Source organism: Calypte anna, chromosome 1 (genome assembly GCF_003957555.1).
Source record: "Calypte anna isolate BGI_N300 chromosome 1, bCalAnn1_v1.p, whole genome shotgun sequence".
NCBI classification, from domain to species: Eukaryota; Metazoa; Chordata; class Aves; order Apodiformes; family Trochilidae; genus Calypte; species Calypte anna.
The window spans coordinates 42869602-42895645 of record NC_044244.1 but is presented as its reverse complement, the minus strand read 5'-3'; the positions used below and the strand labels follow the sequence as shown (position 1 = coordinate 42895645).

At 39.2% G+C, this 26044-nt stretch overlaps 2 protein-coding genes across 5 annotated transcripts; one reads left to right on the top strand and one right to left on the bottom strand.

Annotated features, from left to right (window-relative positions):
* Positions 1–12: 12 nt before the first annotated feature.
* CASC1 (cancer susceptibility 1) lies at positions 13–22909 on the bottom strand. Its single transcript, XM_030469558.1, has 14 exons — positions 22838–22909; positions 16540–16622; positions 15012–15113; positions 11916–12053; positions 9804–9950; positions 8542–8645; positions 6848–7127; positions 5090–5189; positions 4025–4191; positions 3056–3200; positions 2008–2222; positions 1592–1759; positions 1235–1348; positions 13–282 (listed from the first exon to the last, which is right to left on the bottom strand). Exons 2-14 carry the CDS (start codon positions 16558–16560, stop codon positions 13–15), a joined length of 1971 nt encoding a protein of 656 aa, XP_030325418.1. The 5' UTR covers positions 16561–16622; positions 22838–22909.
* ETFRF1 (electron transfer flavoprotein regulatory factor 1) lies at positions 22900–24209 on the top strand. Of its 4 annotated transcripts, none has more exons than XM_008490219.2 (3): positions 22900–22933; positions 23708–23811; positions 23917–24209. In XM_008490219.2, the coding sequence occupies exons 2-3, from the start codon at positions 23767–23769 to the stop codon at positions 24130–24132; spliced, it is 261 nt and encodes an 86-aa protein (XP_008488441.1). In that variant the 5' UTR covers positions 22900–22933; positions 23708–23766; the 3' UTR covers positions 24133–24209. The 4 variants fall into 4 exon arrangements, with proteins under 4 accessions (XP_008488441.1, XP_030325426.1, XP_030325427.1 ...); XM_030469566.1 differs by having other exon boundaries at positions 22904–22939; XM_030469567.1 differs by having other exon boundaries at positions 22905–22936; positions 23699–23811.
* The last annotated feature ends 1835 nt before the right edge of the window (positions 24210–26044 follow it).

Sequence of the window (26044 nt, the reverse complement as noted above, 5' to 3'; positions counted from 1 at the left end):
AGCGTGCAGTATTTAAGAGTATGTTAAAACTCTTGTGGCAAGGAGCAGCTGATACACAGCATCAATGAACAGGAAGCTAGCTGTCTCCACTTTATCAATTGCTTCTTGGCTGGCAAAGTCTTTAAGCATATGGTAAAGTGTGGAGTGAAATTCAGAATCTTCTTCTAGGTCCTCTGAAAAATCTTCGCTGGACTCAGTGATCTTGAGCTTTTGTGCTTTCTGACCATCAAACAGGTAAAGAGCCCAGTCCTTTACAGCATCTGCATTAAGATGCTCACTTACCTATTGCAGAAAAAAGAAATGCACTGCCCGAGGAAGCCCACGACACTGACAGAATAAATTCTAGTATATTCCTGCATGTAACCCAAACAAAACCAGGATGCTGCTGTGATCACTAAAGCAATGAGCTCTCTGTCCATGAGACTGCATACCAGGTACTGTCAACAGCACCAAAATCTTGTCTATTTTGCCTCTGTAAAATACAAGGTTTGGCTGCTCCAGCCTTCCTTCTGCTCCTGACTTCTGAGAAAGTAGATAGGTGCAACAGCCATAGTTTGGTTTAGTTCTTGATCCTGGGATTAAGTATTAAGCTAAATACTTGTATGCCACATGCATTTCACTTAAGAGGGGGGCATCTTAAGATTTCAGCAGTTGTTACAGTATATTCTGTATCTAGACTCGCAAATAGAAGCATTTTTGTCTGCTTGGGAGAAGTTTTAATCACAGGTGTTGTTAGTTCACAGGTAGAAATAAATCAACACTTAAGTTTCTTATTCCCTCCCTTAGAGTAGGGAACAAATGAAAGCCCTGCAGAGAAGTAATTTCAAGATATTAATTTAAAAAACTTGCATATCAGCTTGCTATTCAGCTATAGTAGGCTGCTTCATGAAAATCTGCATCCACCTAAATCATCCCAGCTTTGGCTATAGCCTTAATAGCTGACCTATCAAATCATACATCCTAGCACATCAGCAAGTGTCTTTGTTACTGTGTGCCAGTAGAGATCTCAAACTCTTGTTCCTCTAAATGCATGAGCTGGGAGGCAGTGGAGAAACAAGCTCTTAAATTCTATTGAACTGTTGAAGTAGTCTTAAAACTGTTGCATCAAGACTGCATGTAGGGATTGAAGATTATCAGATGAGTGAAGCTTGTAAAAGTTAATTCTTTCACTCTCTATAACACCATATAGAATTCTGTGCTGCTTTTTCTAGAAGTTTAGTCTAAGTCCACAAACCTTGAACACTACTTGCTCTTCACTGGCTTCTAGATTCCACTTGCTCTGGGCAAAAGCAAAAGCAGATGCAAGCAGTGCCATCTCTTGATATGCCCTAATTTCTGCTGTAGGAGACTGTAATGCAAAAGTATGAGTTAGGAAATATTCATATATATTTATATATATCAGTCTAATTTCCTGTGTTATACAAAGGTAAGAAAAACTTGCTTTAAGCAGACTCCACTGGCTAAGTTTCTAGAACCCTTGTATAGTGGCCATCTAATTCTGCACAATAGGTCTTCAAATAAGAAAATGTGACCTACAAATAGGCTGAAAAAAGACAAAACCTACAGGAAAGCCAACTGCTGTTGCACTCACCTTCTTGTGCACAGGGACATACTTGTGAGAATACTCCTCTGGGAAAATATTCACACCAGCCTTTTTCAAAACTGCTCTTAGCTCAAGTGGACTTATCCATTTTCCTGTCAGGTGGGAAAGTACATGCTTCTCTTGTGCCACTACTGAAGACAACATACACTGATTACCCTGTTGTACAAACCAGTGAGAACATCTTACTGATCATGAAAGCTATTTTCTGCTTCAGGTATCAAATGCTAACAGCTGCTTTGCTTTCCTACATATGTCACACATTAACTACTGCATAACAACCAGGGCAGAGTAAAATTGAAACTGCTCTTGTTGGAAGCATCCCAAATCCTTAATAAGAAAGTGTTATAATTTAAAAAAAAAATTAAAAATCTGCAGTTGTTTTATAAAAAAAATACTTACAGTACCTTAATTTGTATCTGAACTTCTGCAAAGATTGTTTTAACTAGAAGTAGTGCTTCATCTGTACCAGTAGGTTGCAATTCCCATGTGGAATAAGGCATGCTGAGATGAGCATCCTGGAGCAGGGCTACAGTGTAAAAGGCATCCATCTCAAAGGTGACTTTCTTTTCCTGTGTTTCATACCTTATGTTGCTGATGCCATCAGTTCTCCACTGTTGGCCTTTACAAAAAGAATGCAAAAATAAAATATATAATGCTTATATATATAATAAATATATAATGCTATAAATTATATAATATATAATGATAAATGTTGGGGAAGAATTAGTTACTGACATCCTACAGTAACTATTGTAGTTATAATATATAGTTATACTTAAAATATGAGGCACAAAATAAAGGTAATTCATTTAAGGTAAAGACTTCCCTCATTTTAATAGTCTTCAAGTACAAGACTGGGCTTAAACAGAACTTTTTCCCAATCTCTAAAGAAATACAAATTGTAATGGAAATGCCATTATTTACTTGCTATATTCTATACCATAAACTCATAGTCAAGAGTAACTTCAAACATGAAACACTTTTAAGAGGTTCTACTTTCTTTTATGAATATTGTCAGAGGTATGTTGTACTTTTCTAATAAACAGAATATCCAATTTGGTTTTTATCATTTTATTTTTGCATTTCAATTGAATGCTGATGCATGTAGTTAGGAGATAATTTGGCTTGAAGTGGATTTGGCACGGCTTCCTGCTAATAAAACTTGATTTTTGGTATACAGTTATACTACTGCCCATTAAATGTTGCATATTTTTTTTCCATTCAGTTAAAAAAGCTACAGTAAATACTGAACTGCTTGCTTAAGCTTTTATCTATGATGGAGAAACAAAACAGTACAACAAAAAAAACAACCAAACAAAAAAAGCAAACACAAATTTATTTAACATTGAAGTCCCCGAATTATTTATCAGCTCTGAAATGATTGTTATCTTTGCAATTGGATTCTGGAAATAAACTCAGGATTAAATTTCATGTTATATCTGAAGTTGGTACCTGCAGGATCCCATCGGGCTATCAAAGGATTCTCAAAATACATCACATGGTCAGCAAGCATAAGGGTTATCTGTATTGGGGGGTGTGCAGCATCTTCAGCCTCTTCTGGGGGATATGGGTATGCTTCCAGTCCAGGATCAAGTAGCTTTAGGAAGATGGGAAAAGGACAGATAACATTTTTTTTATTAGAACATCCAGAAGTCTTTTTTTTTTCCCTTAAGTCCACCTTATCACCTGCAGAGTTCCTTAAGACACCATTTTAAATTTATTAGTAGCTATGGTTTGCTAATATTGTACATTTCCAACTACAAGACAGCAGGGAGGTGACTACTAACTAGCCTTTACACCCCTCACATGCTTGGTGGTTCCCTTAAGGCACTGACACACAGTACCCATAGCCATTTTTTTTTTTACTAAATCCACAATCTCAAAAAATAACAAGAGCACCTGAGAGGCAGAAGTAGATATAGCATCACTCTTCCCACACAGCATCAAAGGTGAATCAAAGAGGTCACCTGTGACTGGTAATGCAGGGCTGTGTGCTCAGCTGGGAACAAAGATCCCACACCTCTCCATCTGCCCACAGTCCACCCTTAGTTTCCACTAAAATAAAGGCTTTCAGCTTCCCTAGAAACTGTGATGTGTATTGAGGCAGCATCCTTCTTTAAGCATAAACTTCACATATGAAAAAAATAATAACTCTCTTTACTTTTACCTTTGCCAAGAGCATTTTTCCAGCTCTGTAGTAGCTATACTGAGGAGCACTAAGTGCTGGCTGATCTGTTCTCCATGACTGCTCAAAAAATGGGCCAAGTTTAATTGAAAAATTATTTGAAAAACTTGGTCCTTTAGTTTATTGCTCTATGAATCACTGTGTATGTACTGTGTATGTACACTGTGTATGTAGGGTGGTGGCACACCTTGGGACCAGCTCTTCAGGGATGTGTAACCTCTCACCTCCCCACTTACCTCCACCATGTTCCAGTCCTTGATTTCTTTGACCTGAGGTGGAAGGTGCAGAGCATCAATGTGGTACACACCACCCACAGGTATAAACTCTTGCAAATCAACAACGTTTTCATCAGGTATGGCCTCCTCTCTTTCACCTGTCTCCTCCTGCATTGCTAGATCCTGAACTAAAAAAAAAAACCCAAAAAACCAAAAAAAAAAAAAAACCCAGGAATTAAATGTGGTGCTTAAAGTAAGATACTGGAATTTCCCACTTCTTCTATTTTTTTTACCTTTACACAAAAAGCCCACGTGCTTGCTGTCCTTCATATGCTGCAGCATTTCAGCACCATCTACTGGTATTCCCCAAATCTTTTAATAGTTAATTGAAATGTGGAGAAAGAAGAACCAATGACAAGAACGTCTTGGTTTGGTACTGAGCTTTTTAAAAGATTAATCTCTGCTCTTAACTTTGTAGTCAATGCAAAATGAGGTTTGAATGACAAAAAAAGTCATAGAAGAATTTAAAAAATATAAAATACAGTCGAGTCTGGACAGGTTTAGTGAGATTGTATTGGTATGAAAAGAAAAGAAAAGAAGGAAGTTATATAAGGCATGTACAGGACAGGCTGATGGTGAAAGACATGGTATTTATGAAACAAAATTTTAAGATAACAAAGAACATTTTTTCTACATGTGTATACTACATACATGTATATATATGAAACGTCTATATTACATATATGTAGGAATTTAACTTTTAATTACTTGGAAGATGTTATTAAAAGGCATCTACATCATGGACAAAAATTACTAGAAATATTTTATTTAAGGAAGAAAACCCAAAAACTCAAGCTCAAACAAAATATTGCACTGGATGTTACTTTTGACTAGGACCAAAAATAGGTGCCCAATAATACAAAAACAGCTACTGTGTTATAAAATTTGCTTTTAGAGAGTGAAATAATCTCCAAAACTTCAACTTTGTTCCATTCATTTAGATCTATATCACAATGTTTTTATATATAAAAAAGTATCTAGAATAGACACTTTTGTAATGCTGCATATAAAGCTAAACAAACTAACCTTCTGATATGTCCAAGATTCCTGATTTCTTAATCTCTTCCTCTGTTGTCTCATTTATATTAGTTATGCTATTGCTGTTTTCTTTGAATGAGGTAGCACTCTATATAAAAAGCAAAAGACATTTTTTCATTAGTCAGAGACAAATGCAACAATAAATAGAGAGGAGAGTATCACCTCTTTCAAGAAGGTTCATGGAAAAAAAGAAAAACAGTCCCACTCCTACGCTAACATTTGCACCAATCTTGCTACAGGGATAGGCTTTTAGGAGAAATTATTTGTAAGAAGCCAGAACAAAGTAGTTTTGATGAAGGTAATCTCCAACTTTGGAACCAGAAACATAAAAATAAACATAACCTCATTACTTCACTTCCACATCAACTTTCATTTCAAATTCCTCGGGTACCATACAAGCACTTAACCTTTTTAGAAGTGTGTATGCTCAAAAATTACATTTATGCTGACTTGACAGATAGAAGAGTGACACAAGGAAAACCTAAACCAACACTGAATTGAAAGCCGTGACTAGAACTCTACCAGACCACTCATTTGCAGTCTTAGCCTGTGCCTTCCCCATGATATTTATTTCCTTTCTCACATTGTTTTCCATTCTTAAAATATTACCCTAGATTTCCAGCCAGATTTCCAACCCAGATATGAATACATCCCTGTGGTAGCTGATGATTCTGGAAGCACAGCAGTAGACAGAGAGCAGCCCAGTGTAGGAGCCATCCATCTGGAGGCACAAGAACCTCCTGAGCCCTCTGCTGTGCCTGACTGTGTGGAAGGAAGACACATCTCCTGAAGGAGGGCAGAAGGGAAGGAGAAAGAAGTGTTCACACACATAAATGTGAGGGAACTCATGGCAAAGGTGGACAGGAGGAGAGACCGCAGTAGCTGAGAGAAGCGGAGTCTTCATAGGGAACAGGCAAATTCATAAAACTGGACTGAAAGAAAGAGAGCAAGGCCTGGGAAAAAAAAAAAAAAAAAAAAGAGAGAATGAAACTAGAAGCTTGAAGGAAGTCTGAAAAATAACAGTGAAAACTGCCAAACCTCAAGATTTGTTGTGCAAAAAAAAGAAAAACAGCAAAGATTATTCCTCCAAACATACTGAGATGACATACAACCTGACAGTTTACAGTTATTTGTGCAAAAATTCTAGGTAGAAAACCCAAACCACTTATCTGCAGGTCACAGACGACACCAAAAGTCAAAAACCCAAACCTGGTAACAAGAATACAAAACCAAGCAACCTCCATAACACCCAAAGCTAACATATCCACTGAGGAGTGTTGATAAGGGGAATTCAGCAGCCAGAAACAGTACTGGGAAAGCCCTCCAGTGGCAAAGTTTCAGCATACAGACACGAAGCAACCATGTAACACAACAATGACCTGCTGAACTACTCTGCTTCCCTCACATTGGGTTCCTGCAGTGATTTTATGGGGCTGCCAGTTTCTCAGAAGCAGAAGGTACATTACAGATTTATGGAACTATCTTACAATGGCACCCAACATTCCTCTTGGCTTGATCCTACTCTTAAACTATCAAACAAGTGCCAACTCATGCTTGTCAAATGGACAGCACCTACCACACCCTGACCAAACCTCACTTTCTACCTTCTGCACAACAATCCTTGGTTATTCATTTTTCCACTCTCCTGAGAAGATCTGTGGCACAGTACTAACACAAGTTGCTCGTATTCAGCTAGGAGTAACAACAGCAATGTAGAATATCCTTTGGCAAGATTCTTTTACCTACCTTCCTTCTGTCAGAATACGTGTCTTGTTCAACGGGCACCTCAAGCTCTTCTCTGTCTGTCTGTTTCTCCTCTTCTGGTTCTTCTACACTGTCTTTTGAAGGTGGAGTTAACTCTTTGCTACCTAAGACTTCCAATTTTGGAACACTCTGACATTGCAGCCAGAGTGGGGATACATGATCATAATGAGTATGCAATATTCGAACAGCAACGCTGCTCATTGCCAGTGACTTTGGAAGATCAAATCCATGCGGGACATCACAAAACACATGATTTTTGAACCTGTAAATAACAGTTGCAAAAAGAACATTCTCCAGTAAGACTGGCAGTCCTCACTCTTGCATTTCTTCATAAGTATTCAAACTGATGGTCTACACTAGAAGTCACCTACATTCCCTTCTGTCTAAGAAGCAGGGTGGGATGTCAGGATACGCTTCCTGTCTTGTACTGACAGCTGTCTGTAAGCCCCTCCAGAAAAGCTGTAACTGCATTAAAGGGATTAGGAGCTGCAAAAATAACAGTCCTGATGGGGTAACAGTGAGGCAGAGTCAGATGGCAACTCTTCTACTCAGTATCTTTCTGGTAAAACTGGACTGATTTACCGGGCAAATTCTTACATAGGTGAAGTCACCACCTGCCTGTGTTACATCACTTTCAGCATCTTCCACACCAAACCCAAAGTGATTTTAAGAGTATCACATAGCCATGGACCCTTGTGACATTGTAGGAAACAGGCTAACAGCAACCCAGGAGAGGACTTGCATCAAGTCAAATATATCTAGCTTGTGAATGTGGGATCTTTCATCAGATACAATGTTTCTTGCTCATTGCCCAACCAAAGCCAGAACAACTTAAAAACCGCTTATTTTCAGGTAAGATCAGCTGGTCATGAGTTATACAAAATCTTCTGGTAAAGCTTCATTTATTTTTTAATTCTTGGGTGAAAATTTTACGTGCACCTCTCAGCTGACCACAAGGTTTGTCCAAAACACTAACCCAAATGGGCTCTTCCTGCAGGTCAGTCTGATGCTGCCCAGCACGGAGCCTTGCAGCTATCTTAGCAAAGCTTAGAGCAACAGGTCCTTACTCAAGGCAAAGTCCTTTTTCCCCTTTACTCCTCATATCTGCAGAGTGGAAGTCCACTCAAGAATCTTGCTTTGAGAAATACATCAGTTAAATAGTATTCCAAAATAAAAAATAAAAAATTCAGAATGAAAAATGGAGGATATTTGCATTCCAGACTCTAAATCTCTTACCTAACAAAGAAGTGAGCAAAAAGGTTCACTAACCACTTTGTAAGAAACTGTAACAGATTAGAGACTTTTAATGCATCAGGAAGAAATATTAAATCCAGAGGAATTTCAATTATCTGCATGAGTTTTATTGTTTTCCTTTAAAAATTGTACTGGCAGTAAAAGGTCTCTAATGTAGCATTTTAAGAAAGAAAAATTTATATATGTATGTATAGTGAATATGTATATCCACGTCTATAAACCACTCCTGTTTCTTTAATGAAACTGATGTAACTAGTACCTCCCTTAGCAACAGGATGGTATGGAAACCATAATTTGGAAGGCTGTAGAACAAATACTATTTAATATGAAGAGTGTTATGAGAAACTGGTTCTTGGTGTTTACTTGACTTAGGTAAACAAGGCCAGACCTCATTTCAAATTCAGATTTTCCATATGCTGTACCTTATTTTCTTCTTCAGATTGCCCCAAATGCAGAAAGTAACATTTTTGTCTTTTATGACTGCCTGCATATTTCCAGTGTAAGAATCTTCATACGTATTAGCTGTCTAAAAAGAAAAAAAGCAGATAAAATAATGAATTCTTCTTAGTTATAAACCTTTGATTTACTTACATTTATGCTTGAATAAAAGAAGACACATGGCTATTAAAATGCACCAGACTAAGAACAGGTATGTTCTATTTATGTACTAAAACATGAGAGTTAAAAACTTGAATCTTTTTCCTCTATCAGGTGTTCTGTCAGTAGAAAAACCACCAAATATGGGCTCCTACATTATCCCCTTCAATGGTAATGCCTATCTCCTTTAATCATATGCCCTCAAAAATACTTCTTAGGAAAAGTTTAAAAAAATAAAAATAAAAAAATAAAGTGTAATTGGGTAATAACTTGGGTAATAAAGCACAGCCCAGTTTATCCTACAGCCACTGAACAGATTATTTTACTTTTTTGCTACCATAGAACTTGTGATGTTTTAATTACATTAAGAGTTTAATCCTACATTCAGTAAAAATTATCAACAATTTAACATTTATTAATCTGCAGAGGGTTTTGACTGTGAACAAACATACAATTGATTCATTAGTTCATTTAATTATTTCATGAGTAATATTTTTTTGCTGAATATAACTACATATATGATTGGCATACTTAAAATATCAAGCATACTCACTACTTGTACATGCAACCCAGAAAAATGATTCCCAAGACCATTTTTCATTTATTTGTTAAAATAATCTTTATTCTTTGCAAGATCTCTTTTCAAAAAATGTTGTAATCATATGAACTTGTATTAAAATATGTGTACAAGCTAGCCTTATGATCTGCTTTTCACATTTGCAGTTTTTTTGTACAGTCAACTAACTTTAATTTAAATAATCAGGACAAAATAGGAAACAAATTTCATACCACAACCCTTGTTTTCAAAATCTCCAAATTTCATAAAATGTCACAATCATTTAGCATCAGATGTCTTAATGATGAGAATTTCCACACCAAAGTTAAGATTTTCAGGGGTTTTGAAGAAATACAACTCTGAGATCTGCTGTGCACATTATTTGGAAATTCTAAGACTAAGACTTTGGAAACTTAAGTAATAATCTCTGTGACAATTTAAGAGCAAAAAAACCAACCTTCACAACACACTTGTAGCTAACCTTATGTGCACTGGGCATATTAAAGCTTTGAAGTAGTAAACCTTACTTACTTTAAGCAGTTGTTCTGTTGCTTCATTGTACTTTTGATGAAGCAGATTCTCCAATTCCAGAATAGATTCCTGGTACTGGGCTGTTTCTTTTTCTGTTATCTCACTGGGTGGTGTGTCCAATAAAATAAACTGCAACTTCTCAATTAACTAGAAAACATTATATACAGGAAAAGTATCTTTGTTTTGACACCACCCTTAATATACTGTGTGTTCTGTCATTAAAAAATGCAGCAAACTTGCTTCATTTATACACAAACATATTTTGGTTGCAGAAATAATCTTTTTCTATTACATCTCTAAAAACCGTGCTGAGTCAGCCAACCATGCAAAGTGCTGGAAAATCCAGGGTCAGCTCTGCCTTTGTTCATTTCTCCAGGCCAATTCCTTCTCTCCTTAACCTGTGGGCTGTGAAATCTTTGCTTATGAAATAGATCATTTATTGAACAGGATTGGTCACATAAAAAAAACCAAAACCTTTCGGTAACATATCAGTTTAAATGAAAAGCTTACAGCTTTATTTTGGAACCATATTTGCTATAGTATTAATCTTAACTATGAAATCTTAAAAAAAAATAGTAAAAATAGTAATAATAATAATAGTAAATATAGTAAAAAAAGGAAGGCATACAGCAAATGCATTCTCAGAACAATCCTTATTGTTAATTTTGGAACACAGTCATAACACTGTTGTCTTCCACTCAATGCTAATATTTTAACATATAAATGCTTGTAAAGAACTAAACAATTCCTAGCTGGCAGTGACCCTGCAGCACTGAGATGAAGGGAGGATCAGATTATACCTTATGCCTTCCTTCAGATTTGCCAGACTCTTCCTTCCTTTTAGCCTGATGAATGCTCCTTAAACACGTGGCAAAGCAGCAGAATTGCAACTACTGCTGTCTTTTTTGTATCACACCTTTAACAGGGTCTACCTCAAAGAGGTCCCTGTCAACTCTGAACTGCTGATCTCCATGATCTCACAGCTCAGAATTTAGGAGTTCACTCCAAAAACATGTGCAAGAGGAAGGGAAAGCTCAAGTGGTTTTGGCCCAGAGAAGTCGGGTGGTATTTTTGACATCACCTTGCACTTCCAGTAGGGACAAACCAAAATCACCCATCTTCTAACATCACATCATGCTCTGCTGAGCACAAAGGGCAAGGCAGCGCAGGTTTACAGGAGCTGAAGTGGATGTAATTGCTTCTGCGTCAGATGGGAAACACACAGCAGAGGAAGGAAGCGTGTTTGTGGGAAAGGCATGAGAGCAGGGAGAAAAGTGGCAAGAAGGAACAGAAGTGAGCAATTGCCTGGGTTTTTGCTTGGGTGGCAGTGTACAAGGCAAAGGGGAGAGTAATCTCTCTAAATTCTTGGAGAGGAACAAGCTCAGAAAAAGGCAGTGTGTGAAAGGTGAAACACACAGCACCCAGCAAGCATTAGGAAACCCAGGACTTGGGACCAAACCAGAACAATGAAGCTTTTACTACGTATGTGACTTTCACACCTAGTTTCTGGAAGATCTCCTTTAACTTTATAAAAAGCACTAAAATGTTAGCACAAATGAAAACAAATCCTAAATTTACAGAGCAGCCACAAATTATTTTTACAAGCCACCAACAGTTGGTGTCTTGCATTTTGGGAACTCTTGCTTTTACATGACACTACTGGCTGTAAATGTTACACAATAAGGCTGCAGTCCACCTGAGCACCCATATGTGACATAAGCTTGTATGTTCTAGCTCAAGTGTTCAAAATGTACATAGGAGTGAAGATGGATATTGGAATACTAGAGCTCAATGTAGACAGAGTACACACAAACCCCTTAGATACACTGTATGTTTAAAGTCAATAGATATAATCTTTGGAGTTGACAAGAACCCTGTAACTAAAAAAAAAAAAATCCTGACAAAAAAACTTCAGGGATTTAAATGTCAGCATATTTCAGCCAACTGGCTATTACAAAAGAAAAAAAAAAAAAGTAAAGGAAAAAGAAAGAAAGAAAAGAAAGAAAAAAGGAAAAAAATGAAGAAAAAAGAAGGAAAAAAGAGAAAGTAAAGGGCTTTGTCAAGGGTAAGTTCTGCTAAGCTTATACTGAAAAATGCCATTTTGACACTTACATTTAGCACCTGTTCCCCTTTCTTCATCACAAGCTGAATGTCCTCATTTTGATCATCACGCCATAAGCTCATGAAAGTATTTATTTCTGGCAGCACAGTTGGGTCAGGACTTCCATCACAACTGAGGTAATGCTCCCACTACAGAAAATGTTCAAAGAAAAATAGGTACAGGCATGTGGTCCAAATAACTGTCATTATTTAAAACAAAAATTAAAATAAAAATAATTCTGAAAGACAAATATATTACAGTGATACATCCACACCTGCATCTGAACAGAACTGTAATACCACCTGGCTCATCACTATGCCAGAAAAAAAAATGGTTTGCTTTGATATTAATGTGGTAAGATCCTTCTGCCCACCTAATATTTGCTGTTGTACTTACTCATTTATCAGTGATTTCTTTTCTGCTAGGTAGAGTCTGCATGGCTTAAAAAAAGCAATTAATTCAGTACCTGCCACAAATGAGGGATGGAAAGAATAAATGACTAAGAACATATATGAAGAACCAGTGCAGGTGGAAGAGGCAGATGGTTCTCAAACTAGATACTGCCAACAAAACTGAAAATTCCTACACTGGCAATAAAGCTGCTTAAGAGCCTTCTACAACACATTTACTCCTCCTCCCTCTGCCCCTGAAGGAGATGTCCTCCTCCTTACCAGCAGCAATTCAGCTGTTATAGAAACCTCTGATAGGAATGTGAAATCCTAATTAATTTTTTATTTTCCTTGAATAATTTTATTTTCAAATCAATTATTCGTCATTCTTGTAGAAAGGGAAGGAAAAACAAAAACAGCAGCAGGCTAAACCCACTTAATTTTACAAGAGCTTAACATTGTCTCATGGGATCAATTTATCATCTATAATGTAATTTTTTTCATCCATATCATAAGATGCCTCCCTGTTTACTGTAAAGATTAATAATGCAATGTTACTGAAGACTGCACTACAATGTAAAATTGATTTTTTAAAGCAAATGAGCTTTCCCAACCACTTCCATCACTATTTCCACTGACTTAAAAAAATCAGTAATAGGTGAGTGCTCAGTGGACTGGAAACTCCCATATAAGAGATTGATCAGTCTTCAGTAACTAAGAAACCTGATTTCTTTTTTAATCTTTGCACTTAAAAGATTCAGTTTCATCATCAGGAAAACACATCCTTAAAAATAACAGCACTTGTCATTTGAGAAAGATCATACCTTTTATGATAATTTGTGAATTTATCACTAATGTGAACTGAAATTGTTCAGAAATGGACATGGAAACTCAGCATTTGGTGTCCCCTGCTTACTGCAGGGGGTTCAGACTAGATGACCTCTAGAGGTCCCTTCCAACCTCATGTATTCTATGATTATATATTTCTTTTTCCCTAAACATTCTTAACAACAGGCTAATAAAAAACTCTGATACTTCCGATTATCTAGCTGTATTTAATTTGGAAATTTGCTTTTAAAATAATGGTTCTATTTTGCCATTACTTTTTCAAAGCAAACTAAAAATTTCAAAACAAACAAAAAAAAATCTAATGTGTCTCCTTCCAAGAAGTACTCTTCAGAAACATCCATAAGTAACAACTCTCCCCTTTCAAGACTACTGACAGATTCTTTAATTCACAAGGATAATGAAGTCAGAGCTTTTCATCAACTGAAAAAGGTAATAAAAACCATCCAAAGGTGTTGGGAGGTGACTGTGAAGTTACCATGCTGCACTCTTGTGGCAACAAAGGCTAAGGGCACAGGGGGCTACACCAGAAAGTCATCAGCTGACTTACAACTGTTCCCTCTGTGGAACAGTGGAATAAGGTGATCTCTGCAGTGCTGCATTCAGTTCTGAGTTCCTCAGTACAAGAGTGGTGAGTTGGAGAGTCCAGCAGAAGGACATCAGGGTGGTTAGGGGATTGGAGGAGACAACACACGCTTTGCTAGTCAGGAGAGGACTAGAAAAGCTAAGGGAGGAGTTGATGGCAACCTACCAGCACCTAGAGAGGAGTTATAGAGAGGAGTTATAGAGAAGACAGAGGCAAACGTTTCTCAGATGTTCATAGGGACAAAGAAGCTGAGAAGGAACACCAGCTATAGCAAGGAAAATCTCAATTGGATTTGAGAAAAATGAGTACAATGAAAGTGGCAAAGCAGTCAGCTAGTTGTCCAGAGATCCTGTGGTATCCCATTCTTTTTCAAAACTGAATTTAACCTTTCTTTAACTTCAGAGTTTGCCCTTTCTGCAGAAGTAGTGGATGGGTTTCAGAAGTCCCTTCTAATGTGATTTGTCCTATGATTCTATATTTGTTCCACAGAGGCTTAATAAAGGATTAAGTGATATACAAGACAAAGAAAATCCTTGTGTCTTTAAGTCTGTTCAGCCTTACTTGGAACCAAACTGACATTATCAGACAGTTACTGGATGATGTTGGATAGATTTACACAAGGGAAATGTTCTACTCATGTATTTCCATACCTTACTATTTAAAATTTAACTTTACAGGCATCTAGTATTATTGGATGGTAACTCAGTCTCAATGTAGTCACCTAAAATTGCAGACATTAACTCTGAGCTGCATTTTCACATATTTTCATTAACTCTCAGCTGCATTTTCACATGATTTCTGATCCACATTTGCACTGTGTCCTACAAAGTTTTGGCCACTTTCTCTCCAGGAATCACTGGAACAAATGTTGTCAATTGTCTCAGATTCAACAAAACTATTTTTAAGTCCTGGTAGAGCTTTTTTTAATGGGATGCTTAAAAGCAGAATGAGTTAAGCAAATATAAACAGAAGGATAAATAGAAAACCACCTGAAACTACAATTCCATTTGACTACTGGGATAAACTGTGCAGCCCTAATATCCTGACCAGACAGAGAGGTTTCTTTTTTGCTAATGTTCCTTTTCTGTGGACTACAATGGGTAGAAAATGGAAAACAGTGAGGATGGCCAGTTACTGCCTTGAGATGGAACTTGAAATGCAGTCATACTACACATCTAAGTTCAAGAAATTGAAGCATTCCTGTTACCTGTAATGGAGACACAGCCTAAAGTCTCTTTGCTGCTAAACCTCTAAGACACTGGGTAGATTTTGGAAATAAAGCTTACCTTTGCCTGTGCTCTACAATCTGTTTTCCACTGCTGTGCAGACAAAAACTTCTGCTGCAGTGAATGAAGTTTTGCTAGTTCAGACTCCCTTCGTTCTTCATCCTGTTGAATTACATATATATCAGAGAAGTTAAATATCTTGTATCTGGTTTGCTACTTACAGCTAATTATATTAAAGAAAAAAATAAGGTATTTAACTGATTTATTATTTAAACAAACCCAAACACTAATAACTTTCTTTTTAATGAAATACTCAAGAAGACTGCAGCAGTTTGCAATATGCTATTGTTATCAAATTAGTTGCTGAGCCATACATCTCATATGACTGTTAACCTCTCAAGTGAACAGTTTCTGTAGCACCATCCTGGAGCTACCCCTAATGAGAGCTGATGAAAACATGTAAGCATATGTTGAAAAAATGTGTGCAAGATTATTTTTTTCTGTTATAATTTCTATTATTTTAAATTTATCCTATCTCTCAGGGGAAAAAAAAGGAGAAGAGGCATAGGCAAGAGTGACTTTACTGGGGGGTGGTAGTGGTGTAAACTATGGTAAATCTTTTTTTTTTTTTTTTCTCAACACAAAAGCATTTAGATATTATCAATCAGTTTTGTTCTGAATTCCAATGTTGTTAGAAAGACAAACATACCTATTCAAATACACACACACCTATGCACAAAAACAGTGTATCTATCCTAATATGTAACCACTTCTAGAGTTTATGCCAAAATTTTCTTGCCACAACTCCATCAAATGTATTTATGGGAAACAAAAATATATCAAACTGAAATAATAGTCACAATGGAAAAAAGAAGTATTTATTCAATCTGAAGTATCACATAGAATCATAGAATCATAGAATTGGCTGGGTTGGAAGGGACCTCAGAGATCATCAAGTCCAACCCTTGATCCACTACCGCTGCAGTTACCAGACCATGGCACTGAGTGCCACATCCAGTCTCTTTTTAAATATCTCCAGGGACAGAGAATCCACTACTTCCCTGGGCAGCCCATTCCAATGCTTGATCACCCTCTCCATAAAGAAATTCTTTCTAATATCTAACCTAAACTTCCCTTGGCACAACTTAAGACCAACATATCCCAAAAGTTAATTTTAACCATAGCATCTTTATGTATCAAGAGCAGGCAAGACTATATTGTCTCAGGGAATTTTTCTGAATCAAAACAACACTAAATTAAATATTGGCTTAGTGAAAGAATACTATACAAAAAAACTCAATCTCTTTTGACTTTATAGGTATCATGTTTTATTTAACTACTAATTCAGCTCACTACCTTGTCAACTTGTGGGACTTTATACAAGAGTTCCTTCCAGTGATTTGGATAGATTTTTCATTATTAATTTTAATCTAATTATGCTAGATAATTTTGTCCACATTGTTCCCAACAATAAGGCTATATGGAAATCCTTTTCCATTCTCACACTAAGAAATAATTCTTTGAAGGCTTTGTCACAAGTTTGGAAATAGGATTAGAATTTTTCAGTAACTATTGAATATAAACTAACTTTTGCCTTGAGCATTTCCATCCTAATCCTCTCCTTTTCAAGCCTTGCTTCTTCTTCTTTTTCAGCTTGCAATTGGGCTTCCTCTGAAAATTGGGAAATAAATCAAGAGCATAATTAACCTTTGGTTAATAAAACAAGAGAAATTATTTTATTAGCTCTAGTGACAAAACAACCACAAAAATGAGCAACACAAAGGTGTATTTTATATTGCACAGGAATCTTTCAAATAAGCCAAATCCCATTTCTAAAACACATTATCTGTGGTGCTACCCCTGTCATCCTGTGACAATACAAGTGGAGACCAGGATCAGCAAGCCCTCTTTTTCCCCCCAGAAACAGCATCAGGAGTGTCCTCTCCCTCTACCTACAGCTCAAACAGCCCCAGGTCTATGATGAAACTGCCAGAATGACTCAACCTCAAGTAACTCTTCCCCTCTCCTACAGCCTCTGGTGGGTAATTCAGTCTCACAGTTGGTTCTTCATTGAAACCCTCTTCAGGATCAGGAACTCCCTGATCTCAGTTCTAGCTTTGCTGCCACAGGGACTAGAAAATCAGAGAGGATATGAAAACCAAAGTTTATTACACTTCCTAAGGATTCAGCTTAAGCCAGCACAGCCTATACATCAATCCAGATGTTTCAAAACAGTGACTGCCACTGCCCACCTGCAAATCGCTTCAAACACACCTGTGTTGCACAGAGGCAAGAGCAGTGGCAGCTCCCAAATCATCCTGCACTCCCCTGAGCCACTACCCCCCCAGAGGCTACTAATGATTAGTAGCAGCCACAGCATTCCTAGCCTCCCATCTGGATGGACTAATGGGAGAAAGGAAAGTAGAAGAGAGAGATCTGATGTTCAGAGGTACCAGGTTGTGATGCTAAGCTGCAGAAGCTGACACATTTAGAAGGAGAGAGTAAGTCAAGTCATGCAACTGAGATTCCATTTTATGAGCTCTGGTGATATCCAGCAGAGATCTTGAAGAAGTGGGTGGAGGAATCTGTCACTCAATAGATAAAGAAGAAGTCAGACCAACCAAGGTTTAATCTATCCTAGTTTGGAGTCACCTTGTATGCTACCCCTTCAGTACACCAGCTGGCCCCCTGCCAACATGTGTATTCTCTTGGCCTTCTTTAGAAAAAGTCCTTTTCAGATAATAACTAGGTTTGAAAGGAGAAAAAACCCAGAAGTTCAAACACTGTATTTCTAAATTCCCATGATTAGAAATTTGGAAAGAAAGATGGCTAGGAGAAAAAAAAACAAACTAATTTTCCAGTCATCCTCCTTTCCAAGTTCCTAATCATGGTAGAAATAACTACAGAAAAAGGGTAAGGCTCTATTAGGAAAGCATGATGTGGGAGGTGGTAACAAGTAACAGAATTTAGCCCACACAAGAAAAGAGGAATGAATCACCTGTATTTGTGAAATACAGATATTGCTGCACATACAGTTTAGGATAGAACTTTCTGTCCCTTTTAAATAATTTGTGCCATCATACTCCCTGCAAATGAAATGCACAGTACCTTCCTCTTTCAGCCTCCTTTCCTCCTCTTCTTTCTGTAATCTCAGTTGTTCAGCTTTGCTAACTTTCTCTGTGTCTTCAGTCTTAATGTTTGCAATAAATTAAAAGAAAACAAATGTCAATATTACTTCAATACATTTTGAGAACTATTCACCCTCGTAACTTTGCCCTTCTAATCTGGTTCCTGAAGACTTTAGGTTCCCTACACAGACAATGAAACCTCCAGAACAGCAAAATACATCCTGCACTCAGTTTTTTTTCTCATTTTCATGATGCAATACATGCTTCTACAATTAACATTTGTATTAATCTGTGTGAGACATTCCTGAACACGTCCACCCTAGAGGAACAATAAAATCTTTTGGTTTAATGTGGAAATCAAATAACAAGTAGATTTCTAAGAAAGCAGATGTTATGACTTCAAATGTTTTGGGAAATATTCAAAAATGTCTTTTGGGGATATATGCCTTGCATTTAAAAGCAGGGCAACTACACAAACAGTTCTCTTTACTGTCATGAAAACCTAAAGACAGACAGTTAACTGCTCAACCCTTTAGGTTAATCTTAGAATAACTACATTTTAAATTTGGGTTTCTCAGAAATTATCTTTCTGATCAGTTCTTTGCAGTCTGGGTGCACATTTTTTAAAAATAAAAGGATAAGTAACATACAAAATCAGCTGTCATGTAACAGATTAATCTAAATAGAACACTGGTTTTTGTCCGGTAATTCATGGCATTCATAGATTCCTCAATGAAGATACACATTAAAAAATCATGATTGGATCTGTGCACATGAGGCCATGTTGTCTTTAAGAGACTTGAACAGCTAGGACATGGAAATAATAATCCATAATTATACGTGCATTTAAAGACTTGGATTTGGCTCCTCAATTTATTCCCTCACAGGCAAAAAAGAAGATTCTTTGATGGGTTATTTTTTTATCACAATTTTGTTTGGGTTTTGTCTTTGGTTTTTGTGTTGACAGAGCCTTGGGATGTTTAATCAAACATTTAGGATCACTACATGTCACTAGAAAAAAGCCCTTAAAACTAAGGGGCTGGAAAGGAGGAAAACAGTGATTTTCTGTTGATGCAGTAACAAAAACAAGTTCATGGAGCTTGTAAAAACAAGGAGGCTGATTTTGTAATGAGCTGCAAAATGAATCCACAGACAATGTTACTGGTTATGAGTGGGACAGACTCTTTTGCTTGTTTGCTCTACACATGGGAAAATAAACCATGGTATTCTGCACTGGCTCCAGCATATGGAGAAAACAAAACCTGTCAGAAGTCTAAACTGAGGTTGAAAGCAAATGTATGCATGACAAGAGACAAGATGCCAAGGAGAACAACTTGCACTTGGTGATGTATCTATGTACTGGCTGAACAGTAGTACTCTGTCAGCACTGTGACTGACACACACAGTGAAAGAAAGTGAAATTAAACGTTTGGGTTTTTAGAACACAGAAAATATGGAATGTAGACAGGTTCAAAGGGCAAGACAATATGAAAAGAGGAGACAAGTCTTTCACTCAGCCATCTAACCTGGACATTGCACATAAGAGAGCCAAATCACAAGTCCCTACCCCTCACTGGTAGAGAAAGGACTTCCAAGGATTCAGTCAGGACAGGAAAAATGACTAAAACAGTATGACTTGCATCCTCAGTGTCAGCAAGAGAATATATGGTAAGTAGGAAGGGTGAAAGGCATCTGTTAGGAATCCAATCCTCTTCTGCAGAGGAATGGGTACAGAATGGCACCAAACCAGCACAGCAGCACAGTGCCCATCTGGCAGAGGTGTAAAGTCTCTTTCAGTAAATAAAGAGATCCAACAAAGCTGTCAGGGAGAGACAACAAAAGAGGACTTAAGTCCAAACATTTGCAGTGGAACAGGCTCCCCAAGGAAGTAGTTATGCCACCAAGCCTGCCTGAGTTCAAGCAGAATTTGGATGACACACTCAGGCACATGGTGGGATATTTGGGGTGCCCTACATATGGACAAGAGTTGGACTTGATGATTCTGATGGGTCTCTTCCAACTCAGCAGATTCTATGAAATATAACACAATGGTGTCATGAAGTCTTCCCACCCATTCCATCTGAGCATTCCTAATAATTGAGGAAGTAGTGCTACAGATACTCTGTTTTGATGGGGAATTTACAGATAATCTAAGAAAACCTATGTTATTCATCACACAGTGTGTTACAAATACTATTATGTCACACTTCAATTATGACTAGTATATGTTTGGATATAAACAACTACTTTGAAAGCTATTCACTTTCCACTGCTTACCATGGCAATAAATATATGCATAAATGTAACTCTAAATACAAAAGTTATCACAGTGGTGAAAACTTAGTGCCAACAGCTAACGTACACCCACCAGCGTCAGCATGAATCTGGTCACATTTGTTACCAAAGCATTTATTTGAAAAATTCTTCTAGAACAGAGTCAGTAAAAAAACCCACAATTCTACACATTAAAATTCCAGGGAAGAACCAGTTCATTCCCTTAAAATAAAATAAAAAAAAAAATTAAATCTTTGATTACTTTTCTTACAGTGAGAATGAAAAATCCGCTTGTTTCAATTACTTATAATCACTTTTTAGTCAACTTCTTTTCCCATGCTTACGACTTTGTACTGTACTCACACAACTGAGATGCACAGTTCTCCAGAGAACACATGGGGGGGATGTGTTCTTTTTTCAGGGGAGGGTGTGGACCACTTCGTTACCAGTGAACTAAGAGAAATCCTCGGGAACGAATGCATTCAGTTCAGTTTCCCGTGGACTTCTGCCTCTTATCCCCCCCCTACCCATCTTGTTTCGTGTCCAGCCTGCAACAAAAAGCCAGGACACTGTCTCCCTGCCTGGGCACCTGCTGCCAAGCAGAGCAGACCCCTCACAGTTCTGCATGAACACTGCCTGGCCCTCCTGCCAAAGGCGCGAACGCTTCGTGTCCTGGAGACGCCTGGATTCAGCCTGACCAACTGTTTCGGGAGACATACAAGTTAAAAAACAAAAAACCCCACCTTTTTCCAGTTTTAAAAGCACATTTGATTAAAACTATGGTGTCACAGCACCCTTATTATGACAGAACCTCTTTAAAATAATGTTTCCTAGGCAGTAAGTTCAGAAGAAAGATGATTACTTTAATTTCAGCGTGAAGTGCTTTGTCGTTTTACTCATTTAATTTCCAAAATAGCAGCATTGTGCTGGCACACTATCTAAACGAATACTGCAAGACTCAAAATTCTGAATGTGAACTAAAGGATATTTCTACCTTCCTACCTTTTTCTTTTTTTTCTTTTTTGGACCCTAGAAGTGAGTGGGAGGAAAAAAAGGACAGTGAGTATCAAAGAAGAGGGTACTGAGTATTGAGGAGTAATTAAAAAATACAACTATTCTGTAAAACTAGATGAGATTAACTACTGAAAGACTGTAATTACAATAATTTCAATAGTGCAGAAAATCAGTGGTGAATTTGACTCCAGACTATCATAATTCATCAGACTAGATTATACTTATGGGTTTTGAAGTATACCTACTTATTCCCACAGTTAAAAAAATAATACACCACAAGTATGGAATCCAAGATACAATTTTGTAAAAAAAAAAGCTTTCTGATCAACTGATACCATGTACTACTCCAAATAACAGGAAATTACATCATGCTGTGACCACTAGAGTTTTGAATAAGAATTCCTGGGGAAACTTCACATGAAATGAAAAACACATAACTAGGAGGCTTCTCCAAATGACTTCTGCAAAAACTTGAAGACTTAGGTAAGATATTAGGAAGAAATCCTTCACTCTGAGGGTGCTGAGACACTGGCACAGGTTGCCCAGGGAAACTGTGGCTGCTCCCTCCCTGGAAGTGTTCAAGGCCAGGCTGGATACAGCCTGGAGCAACCTGGTCTAGTGGGAGGTGCCCCTGCCCATGCAGGGGGGTTGGAACTGGATGATCTTCTAGACCCTTCCAACCCAATCCATTCTATGATTCTATGACTTTATAATTCTATGACTCTAGAATTCTATGCCTACAGTAGAAAGCCAGACATTTAACAGTGGTTTACCAAACAATTACCTTTCCTCTGCAATGTCTAACTATTGCCACATGAATTTAAGTAACTTTGACCAAAGTAACTGTGATTAATCACCCAGAGGAGCAAATCCCCCGTGGGGTGGAGTAAGAGAAGAAGGGGAGGACAGGCTGCACAAGGGAATGCAGAGATCCTTGTCAGGAGGGCTAAAACTGAAAGCTGCTTTAGTTACCTGCATGCTGGGTTTCTCAGGCTGCCATAGCAAGGAAGAAACGCCATAGCAGCGCAAGAAACGAGGTCGGGGGACTGCAGAAAAGCGACTTCAAAGCCTTCAATGTTTTTTTCCAGACACTTCAGCAGCCCATGACAAATACCTCAGCCCAACCCTTACCCCCCTCACCACCTCACCAGCGTCTCAAAGCCCCGTTACCGCAGCTCCGTCCTTCCCTCTTTACCCGCAGAAGCTCTAAGCCCTGCGGCTACACCAGGACCACCGAACCCCCCGGTCCAACACACAGACCGCTGCCGCCCACCCGCTGCAGCTTCGCAGCCATCCCCAACACCCCGCACCCTCACAGCCGGCTCCGGCAGCTCGGTCACCGGGACCGGACAGCACCAGCCCGGAAAAAACCCGCTATGAAGGGGAAAGGCCCAGAACCCCCGGGCCGCACCGAGCCCCCTCTCACCATGGCGCCGCCGCGTTGCTAGGCAACCAGCCTCTCCTACCCACCTGATGCCTGCCCCGCCCGCCCGGCTGAAGGGCGGTGCCGCCTTTTACGGCTTTGCCGCAAAGCGGTGGCGGCGCGGTTTCCGGCAGAGCGGGGCGGTGAGAGTCTGACCTTCCCCTTCTGCCCCTGTCCCGCAGGGCCCGGGGGGTTCGGAAGGTTCGGGGGGTCCGAGGGGTGCGGGTCCTGTGTGAGCCAGGGCCGGAGGCACAGCTCGGGGCAGGGCAGAGCAGGGGGAAAGGGCCCGGAGAGCTGGGGGGGAGGTAGCAGTCCGAGGGGACGGCCCCCAGTCCTACCGGACCTCCGGTGCAGCAAAGATAGATTCGGTTCCGGTTGCTTTTATTTACACAAATAACAAGTCCTTTTGCTTCGTTACTGAGGCATTCATCGGGTTTGGGTTGGTTGTTTTTTTTGTTTTGCATTACGTTTTGCCGAGACGCACCGCCCTCAGCCCTTAATGCACTGAAAGGGTTTTAAAATAGCGAGACCAGGGATTGCTAAAGATGCGGGAAATGCTCTTTTTATTCCTGTATTTTATATTTACAGCTCTGTGCACACGCAGATAATGTGTATCGAGCTTAATGTCCCCGCAGTGGAGCAGGGAAGCGTGGGAGCAGGTCAGGGAGCTGCTGGTGAAGAGCCTGGAGATCCATGAGGGATCCATGAGAGCAGCTGGAAGGTTCTGGGAGGTGTTTAAGCTGAGGAGAGATGGTAAGGAGGGAGGAAGAAGGAAAACTGAACAATGGAAAATTATAAGCAGAGAAAGAGAGTAGAACAGGCAGGGCTTGGTGAGAAAGCACAGAGTTCCTGAGGAGGATGAGGGTGGGACTGAGTGAGTCCCCTGGAAGGCTAATGTCAAACTGGTTGTTCTTCAGGTGTATTTAAAAAAAAAAAAAAAATGAGACAAGAATAAAGCGTTCACTGAAATGTGAGAATGGCCAATTCTTTAAGAGGTGAAGTGATGAATCTGTACAAAAATGTAAGTGTTCAATGCCACGGGCACTTCCCTTAATCAGACAAAATCCTCTTACTGTGCATTTGATCTTTAAAAAACATACACTTTTTTTTTTTTTTTCCCTTCAAGCTGCTGTACCTTGGAAGGGAGTATCCCAAAGGAGCAGACTACTTTAGAAGCCGTTTGAAAGCAGCTTTTCTAAAAAACAAAGATGTGAAAGATCCTGAAAAAATTAAGGAACTAATTGCCCGAGGAGAATTTGTTATAAAAGAGTTGGAGGCTTTGTACTTCCTCAGGAAATACAGAGCTATGAAACAGCGCTACTACAGTGACGACGATCGTTAGCTGCCTTTAATGACTTGGCATGTAATGGTACAAATCCCTAAAAATAAACAATAAAAGAGCTATAACCTCGGAAGAAATGAAATGTAAATCCTTCCAGCCAATTTAAAGTACAAATTAGAACTTTGCTTCCCCGTAAGTAGTTGCTTGAAGGATCTGGGGTTTGTATTGCTTGGGTAACAGGTTTTTCTCAACTGCTTTTTGACATCCTTGAAGTAAAGCTTCACCAGTGACACAGTTTTTTAGGAAATGGTGACAATATGATTGTGTTCTGTTTCACTTGGGTATATGTGTGGAGCAGATTGCTCTCCTCACCTGACTGCTGTGTCTGAATGCCAATTCAGGGTGCTAGGCTGCTCTGGTAACCTAGAAGATTAATCTGATTTTGAAACTCTTCCACATTCAGTGATTAATTTCCACCCTCAATAAGCACCTTCTCAAAAGCAAATTGTTAGATTTTAACTACATCTGTTCCACAGGCAGGAGTCCTGTTGGCAGGCTGGTGGAGGCACCATCTTACTCTTAAAAAGAAGACAACAGGGCCAGGAATGGGGTGAATTTTTTAAAAAATAGTGGTTTAAACACTTAGACCCTGAGGACAGGGCCTGCTACTACTGATTCCTGATCTTGGGCAAGTGCTGTAGCAGGAATAAAGGGAAGTTTGACTGTGGATGTCTGCTCCATGGCCAGCTCTGTAGACCTTGGCTCAAGAGAGCTGTGCCAGGACTGATGCTCTCTGCCTGCGAGGGTGGGTTGGTGTTTCTGCCACCCCACCCTCCCAAGAGCTCAGCATCACTGGAGGTAGAACAGAAATCATCTTTGAAATGCAGGCAAGTAATCACTCCAGCAGAACTGTTGGCAGTAGGAAGGCTTCACATACATGAATTCCAGAATAATATATATGTATTAAAAAAAAAAAAAAAAAAAGATGGCAAATTCCACAGCATTCTACCTTATAATGTTTGTGCTTCTAGCACCAGGCTGATGAGAAAAACATCCCTTCCTTACTAACTGAACTCCCCCTCTTGCATTTAAAACCTGTTCTGTATGAATACCTCTATATATCAAATTTAACCTACCTTTCTCAATGGGAAAAAGATGATCCAAACACAGTAACAAAGGGACAAAAGCCTTTGTTTATAGAACAGTAGCAGTTTCATGTCTCCCCTCACCCCACAGGACACAATCCCTACTGAAGAATGTCTCCCCTAGTTTCTGCGAGGCACTTGATACAAGGAAACAAAAGTGCACCCAGGAATGAGCACAGAATTCAGAGTGTTCTAAACTTGTAGCCTAGCTTGCATCTGTCTCTGACAGACAGAGAGAGACCTGGGAGTTTGGATTGACAGGAAGCTGAACATGAGCCAGCAGTGTGCCCAGGTGACCAAGAAGGCCAATGGCATCCTGGCCTGTATCAGGAACAGCATCGCCAGCAGGTCCAGGGAAGGGATTCTGCCCCTGTACTCAGCGCTGGTGAGGCCACACCTCGAGTACTGTGTCCAGTTCTGGGCTCCTCAGTTTAGGAAGGAGATTGAGGTCCTGGAGCGGGTCCAAAGGAGGGCAACCAGGCTGGTGAAGGGACTCCAGCACAAGTCCTATGAGGAGAGGCTGAGGGAGCTGGGGCTGTTCAGCCTGGAGAAGAGGAGGCTCAGAGGAGACCTCATCACTCTCTACAACTCCCTGAAAGGAGGGTGTAGCCAGGGGGGGGTTGGTCTCTTCTCCCAGACAACTCTCAGCAAGACAAGAGGGCACGGTCTTAAGTTGTGCCAGGGGAGGTTTAGGTTGGATATTAGAATTTCTTTACTGAGAGGGTGATCAGGCATTGGAATGGGCTGCCCAGGGAAGTAGTGGATTCTCCATCCCTGGAGATATTTAAAAAGAGACTGGATGTGGCACTCAGTGCCATGGTCTGGAA

Excerpts from the sequence above, each read along its gene's own strand:
- CASC1 (XM_030469558.1), bottom strand. The coding sequence starts at position 16,560 with ATGGAAATGCTCAAGGCAAAA. Across the intron at positions 9,951-11,915 it reads AAGGGGAACAGGTGCTAAAT|TTAATTGAGAAGTTGCAGTT; the intron begins GTAAGTGTCAAA and ends AATGTTTTCTAG. Across the intron at positions 8,646-9,803 it reads CAACAGAACAACTGCTTAAA|ACAGCTAATACGTATGAAGA; the intron begins GTAAGTAAGGTT and ends TTTTCTTTTTAG.
- ETFRF1 (XM_008490219.2), top strand. The coding sequence starts at position 23,767 with ATGGCCAATTCTTTAAGAGGTGAAGTGATGAATCTGTACAAAAAT. Across the intron at positions 23,812-23,916 it reads TGATGAATCTGTACAAAAAT|CTGCTGTACCTTGGAAGGGA; the intron begins GTAAGTGTTCAA and ends TTTCCCTTCAAG.